This window comes from Notothenia rossii (assembly GCF_949606895.1).
Source record: "Notothenia rossii genome assembly, chromosome: 11".
Classification (NCBI taxonomy): Eukaryota; Metazoa; Chordata; class Actinopteri; order Perciformes; family Nototheniidae; genus Notothenia; species Notothenia rossii.
Genome location: NC_136910.1, coordinates 45,543,834 through 45,553,542, shown reverse-complemented (window position 1 = coordinate 45,553,542; position 9,709 = coordinate 45,543,834). Strand labels below are relative to the sequence as shown.

The 9,709-nt window shown below is 43.1% G+C and overlaps 1 protein-coding gene across 1 annotated transcript in view; it reads left to right on the top strand.

The window, feature by feature from the left end:
- The window catches only part of zbtb7c (zinc finger and BTB domain containing 7C), a 16,123-nt gene extending 6,811 nt beyond the window's left edge, over positions 1 to 9,312 (top strand). Inside the window, exons 2-4 of the mRNA XM_079656702.1 lie at positions 5,475 to 6,209; positions 6,299 to 6,972; positions 7,404 to 9,312. Coding sequence (XP_079512828.1) covers positions 5,487 to 6,209; positions 6,299 to 6,972; positions 7,404 to 8,010 — 2,004 coding nt within the window. The 5' untranslated portion in view covers positions 5,475 to 5,486 and the 3' untranslated portion in view covers positions 8,011 to 9,312. The remainder of the gene's footprint in view (positions 1 to 5,474; positions 6,210 to 6,298; positions 6,973 to 7,403) is intronic.
- The last annotated feature ends 397 nt before the right edge of the window (positions 9,313 to 9,709 follow it).

Genomic DNA, 9,709 nt, shown 5'->3' with positions numbered 1-9,709 from the left:
GTAGTTTAACTGGACTTAAGTATGTGTTTTGTCTCCAGCGGTAATTATACATCGCACTTTTAGATATTCCATATCTATACGACATTGTGCTTTGAATCCAAAATAGAAGCTCAGGTAATTCATAAAGATAAAGGGAATGTTTGTGAGTGGGGACAAAATAAAAACATGTTATGGATTTGAGGCTGAGCTGAAAATGACTGTTTACAACGGGTTTGTTGTCAGCTCATAGCGCTCTTACCTCATGTTGTTACAAAATGCCATGACCAGTATTTCCATTAAAACATTTTATGAGTTGTTGTTCATGATTATGTATTAAGATGTGTTTGTAGTCTCATATTTAAAGAAAATAATATGCAGTTCACAATTTAGTGTAAGAGGAAAATAAAGAAAATCCAGCTGCATATAATAATATAGCAGTTGGTGTATTTCTTTATAATGTATCGTGTGGCTGGTATATCTGATAATGTAACACTTAAAGTCACTTCAGAAAAGTACCTGCATTTCTACAAAAATTACAAATGACAGGTTTGGTTAATCACAAATTGTTACTCTGTTATATCTCATTCTCTTCAGTCACTTTTAACCTGCAGCTGTCAGTGTGTGAAAAAGGCTTTCATTTCTTTTCATGAGCCTTTTTACTATTCTTTTTTACACCTTATGGTAATTAATGGACTCTTTTTTGAATCCAGGAAAAATAGAGCAGATTACTTTTTCTTACCAAGGCTTGATTATGAAACTGTCCAAATTATTCCTGCTTCGGAAAATCAATTTTTTATATCACGTTGCAACAATCAAGAATGTGCAACTTCTTTTGTTCATTTGGTAGTGTTGGTTCGGACAAAACAGAGAGGTAGAGAAACATAAAGGGACTTAGAATAGTGAAATTAAATCTGTTTCTTAGATGGAAAAAGATCTAGATGAAACATTCTTAATCACGGAACAGATTATTAACGGCAAACCCTAAACTTTAGTTTACTTTGGGGGGTGAGAGAGATAATGGTGTGTAGCTGCGGGCCCCCCTGAAGGCCTGAGAGATGACGCTTGGTGCAGACAGGCTCTTTAAGGGGCCGAGCGACTTGACTTGGCCTCCAGATTTATTGAGAACAAATTCAGTGTTTTCTCTCTTTCTCTTCATATTTCCTATTATTTCAAATCAAGAAATAATTCAAGGCATTAATAATCCATAATAATAGATCATGAAACATTGCTGACTTTTAAAAAAAAAAATGTAACAAGCCATTTCAAGCACTAAGTGTTACATTTTAGGAAATGTATTAAAGAAATGCCGGCTGATTTTCAACCAAAATGATAATAATATAAAATATAAGTCAGTCTAAAATAACGTAAATAACGTGTTTTATAAAAGCGTAAATGTGGAATAAATGTGCACCAAACTGTGTAAAATTCTCGTAAATACATTTCTGACAAATTTTAAACATAACTTGAGCAGTTAAATGCTCAAATTCTGCCCCCTGACGTTTCCTCATTATTGTCAAGATAAAAACCTTTTTTTTTGTAACAGGCATTACTGTGTATAGTGTTCACCTGCTCAAGTTGACAGCAATTAAGATAGAGTTTAAAAACCTCCACAGGCTCCAGACAATTGTCATTTAAAATCAGACCATGGAAGAGTCTCCCTGAGAAACAGGTGCACTGCTGTTTTACCGGTGATAATGGACTAGCTTACACAGTAGGTCAAATGAATGTCTTCTCCTAATAAGGGGATGGATTTTGGCTGTCAATACTGTAAATTATTGTCCGTCTGTGGGCAGGTGTTGGCTGTGGACAGTAGGTGACAGGGGTAAACTTTGGCTGCTGGTGATTTAGCATGTGGGTCAGGTGGATGGCCTGACAGCGGTAAACTCGGCTTTAGGTGTTGGAGCTCACAGGCCAAATGAGTGTCTGCCTGTGACAAGGGGTGAGATGGACATTAGCTGCTGATTTGTGGCCTGAGCGCTCAGGGATGGGGACAAGTTAGTCGCTCTGCTCTGGGCATAATGATGATACAGGTGCAACAGGGACAGAGAGGAGGAGGAGGAGAGGAAGAGGAAGAGGAGACTGATTAGGCCAAGTTTTGGCGGTGGTGGTCAGAGCCCGGAAACAGATGAAGTTCTCGGGAGAAGGACGACACTAAATGAAGGTGACACATCATTTGGGGTGGGAGTGCTGAGAGTTGAAAGTGTTAGTGACTAAGTGAGGCATGAGAGGAGACGTACATGCAGGCGAAAAAGAGAGACGGACAGAAAAGCAAGACTGACCATTAGAGGTCAGTTTATTAATTGAATAGTTAATAGCGAGTTGGTACGATTCGTTTTCACGCATGTGACAGAAATTCCTCTAAAGTAAATTCATTCAGTGTGATAAACAGAAATACGTGATGAATCAAAATACGATTTAGACAAAGCGTGAATTCCAAAACTGGTGTTCCCAACAAATAAAAAAGTAAATTTGTGCACAAATGTATCACTCCGCATCCATTTAAAAACAATCAATGTTTCAGTGTCACTCTAGCTCACAATAAATTCAAACAATGAAGACTTCCGAGCCTCTTATGTTCTTTCAATCCACAGATCATTTTTACAGTGGGACACAAACAGCTCGTTTAGGGCGATCCGATAGAAACATTCATTCCTAACTCATTGAAATCTGCCATTAAAAAAAATAAAAAAAGGCCAAAAATCTTTTCAATCAAGTCAGTTTTATCAATAAAGAAAAGGTTGGATTGTCCTTCCATGACTTCACTGTCTGAGTAAGATGGATAAAGAGCCAACTGACTTAAACAGTAATTATCAGAGGCCTTTCACAAGGCGTCCCCACCCTGGCTGCTCCGATTGGGTGGAGGGGGGGGGGGGGGGGGGGCGGTTGGGAGTGAGTAAAGGGTTAAGGCTGTTGAAATGAAATGTCGCTCCAGGACCTTGTGGTGGGAAAGCTGTGCCCTCCTCCCCTCCCTGTCTATGTGGCACATCCTCCTTAGATCCTCTCCACATTGTAATTAGGGGCCGGCCGCTAAGAGCTAGTGCTAGCTAGTGGCAAGCAAACAGTGGGAACAGAGGGGAGTGGTGCTCGCCGGGGCACCAGGCGAACAAACAGCAACAGCAGCATGTGTGTCATGGTTCCAGGAGTGGGTGGGATGGGTCGAGAGCATACGAATGACAGTGGGTTACAGCCCTCCCAGCCAGGCTCTTTCTCTCTGCCTCTTATCCAATCCGTGTTGTTCCAAGCTCCGCACTATTGTTTGCCTTGGCAGGCTGCTACAGGGAGGGGCCCCTCGGCTGGTGTTTGTGCAACCTGTTAGGGAACTTTTAAGGCCATCTGATCTTGCTCTTGCTCTCTCACTGGAGATTCTCTCACCTTCTACCCAGGCTATTACTTTTCTGGATGTTAGACACAAGGATACTGTACTTTGGTGTTAGAGAAACATGAATCTGCACTACAGAAATAGTGACAGAAGTTGTATGTGCGTTTCTGGACTTCATGTTACATCATTTGCTGGAGCATCAAATGAAATGCAGATAGAACATATGTTCTCTTCAGTATTCATGTTTTTATATATAATTTCAACTGTAGGCGCCTTTCTCTGTCACTCTTTTGTTCCAGTTTTTCGAATCTAGGTAGTTCTGTGTAGGTCTGCGGGCCTATATCCTATACCACCACCCCCTCTATAGACATTTTAATTATGACCACACTGTATCAATAGCATGAACATAGCAACAGTTACCTAGCAACAAGATCGACAAGAAAAAACGACATGTAAGATTGGTAACCACGTTGTATACCTGCAGGTGAAATTACAGATTTTCTGAGATTTTTTAATTTCTCTCACTCTGGTGTGATCCCCAACTGCACATAGGCAAGACACTTGATGTGTGTGTGTGTGCGAGTGTGTCTTTGTGTGTGTACGACTGTGTGGCTTTAGCCCTGGCCCATTTCGAGCCAGTCAACAATGCAGCTGTGGTGAGCGAGCCCGCTTCAAAGTATTTATCTACACATGCCTCCAGTGACCACCAAGTGTGGACGGCTAAGTTTAAGCTCTATTCATAGATGTGAATGAATGAGCACCCTGCCAGAGGAAGTTTTATCACAGTAACTGTAAACAACAGCGCAGTGAATCAACAGGTAGGAACTCAGGCAGCTGTGGAATGAAGGCTTAAAGAAAAGCAAAAAGAGATGTGCGTGTGTGTGTGTGTGTGTGTGTGTGTGTGTGTGTGTGTGTGTGTGTGTGTGTGTGTGTGTGTGTGTGTGTGTGTGTGTGTGTGTGTGTGTGTGTATTGAAAGTGTGGAGAGGACAGAGTGCGCAAGTAAGCATTTTGACAGGATACAGTATCTAGAGTACAATCTGACCTCTTTTGTTGTTCTCTTCATTTCTCACCACATCCCAATCACACACTGTATTGTTCCAATGAAGGCATCAGTTTTTTTTTTTGCTCATCTGTTAGAGAAAGACAAGAGAGATGGATGTTACACGCATTATCACAGAGACTCTCACGCACTTATCATGAAGTGTCAAACACAAGAAACATTATAACAAGAAAAGTTCATGTTTAATCAAGATGATGGGTTTCCCTAACGCTCAGAGTCGCAACGCGCTCCTACAAGAAATCGTGAAAGCACATTCAGGATTAAATATTACCCGATGTGATGTTTGCTCAAAATGAGACATGCTGTATTTACCACTTGTTGCCTTTGCTGCACAGATGGCACGCAAACAAGCATGCCTACAGTATATTTTAATAAAGCTAGACTGTCACTGCTTGTTGTTAAGAATATCAGCTTCAGCTAAGAGCATTTCAAATGTGCATCAATTTACAGCTATTGTTCCCTTTAAATCAGTGTTTCAGAATAAATAACTGTTTCATTATTTGCTTTAACATGCCCACATCATTTTTCAGTGTGCACTCCATGCTCATGATAATCCCTGCAGCACAAATCTACATTCCTGCAAAAGGTTTATGATACTGACTCTCCGTTTCTTGAGGGAGCGATAAGCCAACTATGTCGATTTCCATTTGTAAACGAAATCAAATGCCAGCAAGAAATCCAAAGGCATTATCAAATTAAATATCAAAGTATCAATGTGTTACATTCCCCAGATATTTGAGACACTCTTCTTTCCATTTTTAACAAAACAATAACATCAATTGCAAAATAATTACTTTCAATTTTTGATTCTCTTCCAATCTGAGAAAGTCCTTTCATAACGGAGACCTCTATCATCAAGTACTATATATAAATTATATATTATACATAATCTTTCGTAAAAGCGCTGATGGATTTTTTCGTTGGGAATAAGTCACAGTAACTCTGAAAATGTGTCATAATGGTCACATGAAGTTAAATATGTATATTATATAGAATAAATATAGAATACACTCAGGATTTGAGGGGATATGTGGATCCAGTAGAATGTTGTCTTCTTCATTTTCACAGTCTAATTGAAGTGTCACTAAACAGTTGACTGTCATTCCCTTCCATAGATAACCATCAGCATGGTTCATCACAGAGAAGAGGACCTGATTGGGATCCCCTTCCCAAACCACAGCAGCGATGTCCTCTGCAGCCTCAACGAGCAGCGGCGCGACGGGCTGCTCTGCGACGTCATCCTCATCGTCAGCGACCAGGAGTACCGCACCCACCGCTCCGTGCTGGCCGCCTGCAGCCAGTACTTCAAGAAGCTCTTCACAGTGGCCACCACCGATAGCGGGGATCATAACCACACAGCTGCCGTGTACGAAATCGACTTTGTGGCCCCGGACTCTCTCGCAGCCATCCTGGAGTTCGCCTACACTTCCACTCTCACGGTGACGGCGTCCAACGTGAAAGAGATCCTGAACGCCGCTCAGATGCTGGAGATACCCTGCATCATCAACGTCTGCATGGAGATCATGGACAGCGGGGGTGGAGGCAGCGGAGGAGGAGGAGGAGGAGGGGAGGAGGGAGAGGAGGAGGAGGAGGATGCAGAGGAGGAGGAGGAGGAAGAGGAAGAAGAGGAGGAAGAAGAGGAGGACGAGGGGTCGAGGAAGGACGAGCAGGAGGATGAGGAGGACGATGTCAGCGAGAGGTCACTGCAGTCGTCGGAGAGCAGGGGGGAGCAGACGTCTCGGGGGGCGGAGGACTCGCCCCCTCCCAGCACCTCCGCCTACCAGCAGCAGTTTGACCTGCACAGAGACTCGTCACAGTCGCAGTCTCCGGACAACATGAGAGGGAAACAGGTAGTTGTTTTGTTATTCTGCTAATAAAGCTTGAAAAGGTAATCACTTTCTAAAGTTCAGAAGGCTGATGATGCTGGGTTGTGTTGCAGGAGAGTATGGAGAGTCGGGCTTTGAAGGATTTCTCCATCGAGTCTCTCCTCCAGGAGGGTCTCTACCCCCGTATGTCAACCCTGGACAGGAGGGCCAACTTCTCCCCTCTCATCCCGGGCTTCTACCCCTCCATGTGGGCCGCTGAGTTCCCAGCCTTCCCCAAGCAGCTCCTGGACCCCAGCCACCACCTGCACCCCCACGCGGTGGCCTCGCAGCAGACCAGGCTCCCCCACGGCTTCCAATCGGCGGCACCGATGGAGGCCTCCAGACCCCTCGATCTCGCTGTGAAGAGAGAGATCATAAAGGAGGAGATGAAAGACGAGATCCCGCTCAGTCTGCTCCACGGAAACTTCCTAAAGGAGTTTGTCAGCTCGGGCCTAGGCAGCACCATGAACCCGGGGTCAGCTCCGTCAGAAGGTCAGGGACTCGGGCCGATAAAGGATGAGGCCGACTTCCGGTCGTACCTGAACTTCCTGAGCTCTGCGTCCCACCTGGGGGCTCTGTTCCCCCCCTGGCAGCTGGAGGAGGAGAGGAAGATGAAGCCCAAAGCGTCTCAGCAGTGTCCGATCTGCAACAAGGTCATCCAAGGTGCTGGGAAACTACCTCGACACATGAGGACGCATACGGGGGAGAAACCGTACATGTGCACTATCTGTGAAGTACGATTCACCAGGTATGCAAGGCAGCACTTTCTATCACATCATCATTACTTAACTGGCACACAGAGATCACCGTGAGAGCTCTCTGTTTTTTTTTTTTGTGCTACAAAGCATCAGGTTATGTAAAACTGCAGGGTTAACGGAAAAGTACCGCAATTCTCTTTAGAGTGAGGTTAAGCTGTTTTTACCAAATCTGAATATCAAAGGGGTTTAAGTGGAAAGCCCCCTACGCTGGTTTCTTTGCATTAGTGGTATCTAACTCACTTACATCCTCTTGCTCTGGAACAGTTCCACAGACCTTTAATGTCAGCAGAAACAAATCCTTTTTTAAACCCACTTGTACTTAGCAAGGGCTAAAAGTGTGAAGAATTGCAATGCTATAATTGATGAGGTAACCTTTCCACACGCCACTAACTGAATGAAAAATGTGTTCTTCTTTTCTCAGACAAGACAAACTCAAGATCCACATGAGGAAGCACACAGGTGAGCGCCCCTACATCTGCCTCCACTGCAACTCCAAGTTTGTGCACAACTACGACCTGAAGAACCACCTGCGGATCCACACCGGCGTGCGGCCATACCAGTGTGAGCACTGCTACAAGAGTTTCACACGCTCCGACCACCTACACCGACACATCAAGAGGCAGAGCTGCCGCATCTCCCGCCCCAGGCGAGGACGAAAGCCAGCTGCTTGGCGGTCCACGCCCAACAGCAACTTCCTGTGCCCCCCCACTGCTGCCCCCAACCGGTTTGAGGAGAACGGGTTGAGCCCTGCATACCAGGGAGTCAAGAGCCACGGACTCGGGGAGATGCTCTCCAGCAGGGGTCTGGGGTTTAAGGGCGGGGTCAGGGAGAGCAGGGAGGAGCGGCGAGCAGAGGGGAAGCACATCGCACGGGAGGAGAAGGGAGGAGCGGGGAGGCAGAGGGGGGTATTCAGCTTCGCCCTGTCTGGAGAAGAAGTGCTTACCCACGCTCCGTTTTACGCTGCGCCCTCTGACCCCTGGACCATGAGGCTGGAGCGCGCTCCTCCCATCCCTGAGCCGGCCAAATGAACTGAGAACGAAAAAGAAAAAATGGACAAGAAAGATATTCTCTTTAATCTCAGAGTCTTTTCTGCTCCAAGAAGCTAAAGCACCTTTTTAAAAAGTGAACGAGAGATTGATCAACCCTTTGCAGGCTGCTGATGTGGCAGACTGTTTGAGAAAACTGTCTCATTAAAGCATTTCACAGATGTCATGTTGAATAATTGTTTACAAATAATCTGATAGCATTTAAGAGGAGGCACACAGTTTGACACTGCTAATGAGGAAAACATATCAAAATGCTGTTATATATATTATTTGCGTTACTTATCTACAGGGTCGTTTGAAATGCTATAAGTGCAAAATAAATCATTCTAAAACGTCTTAAGATGTGATGAGGCTTTTTCTGAAAAATCTTTATATGTAAAATAAAATTCTATGAATAAAACAGGATCTATTGCAATTGTTAAATGAGTGACTATGAATGTAAAACATTTACACGATTACGTGTTCAAAATAATCAAAAATGTATTATAGAGGGAGGTTATCATAACATTTCAGTCTCAAAACAAAAGGAAAGTGTGGCAGTCATACATTGCATTAGAATAAGCCTTCATCCAGACAAAAAACAGCAAGTTGAATTATGATAAATTGTGTTTAAATGTTTTTAAAAAAGGGGACCTGTCCTTCCAAACAAACAAAATAGTGTTTTATAACAGCAGGGCGTTATCCGGCACACGTCCTGAAAGTGTAATTACTCCTGACATAGTTATTTTATGACATTCCCAAACAAAGGGAACCCACTTGAAGTCTAACAAATCAGGACATTTGATAAGGTGTTATTAAACGTTCACTGCCTTTGTTCTGAGTTAAGCTCCTCGTCTGCACTATTGTACATAGATACAAACGTTTTGGCCATGGTGGTGTTAATTACAGTTGCGTTGCTGAAAATGTAAAATATATAAATATATATATAAATATATATTGATCTTAAAAAGGCAACCATCCAAAGATGTGTACTTTGATAATTCACAGACTTGAATAAGAATTTGTTTTAATGTTAATGAAATGTGTCTTCAGAGGATGTATATTTGTGACTAATCAGCTGCCGCTTTAGCTATTCAGTATGCTTGTGTTTTACCTGCTGCAACAAATCAAGAGGGTTCCGCCCTGTTTTTCATAATGTTCATCTCTGATTTGTGTATAAAGAAGTTCGATAACATTATTTGAATTGAAATGGGAAAGTATTTTCTTGCTATTTATGCATATTTAAATGAATGAGCCTTGGCTATATTTTGCAAATCTGTTTTATAAAGACACTAAATGTTGAAATTTGCTTTTCTTTGGCGTATTATTGGAGTTATCAATTGTGACTGTGTGTGTGTGTGTGTGTGTGTGTGTGTGTGTGTGTGTGTGTGTGTGTGTGTGTGTGTGTGTGTGTGTGTGTGTGTGTGTGTGTGTGTGTGTGTTTCTTTGTGAGAACCATTTAGAGACCAAGACTCTGAAATTGAGGAAGTTTTAGATAACCAGTGAAACCTGACAAGTAGACAAAGGAGATTACAATGATACAACATTTAACAACAGTGGAGACTGCTCCATAAATTACTTTGGGTAAATAAGCCAACCATAATCTGTTCTGATCAATTAAACAATAAACCCAGTCATTTTCAGTGGCGGGAAAATGCACACTAAACAGCACAAAACACAAAAGTTGTTACAATAAAATGAT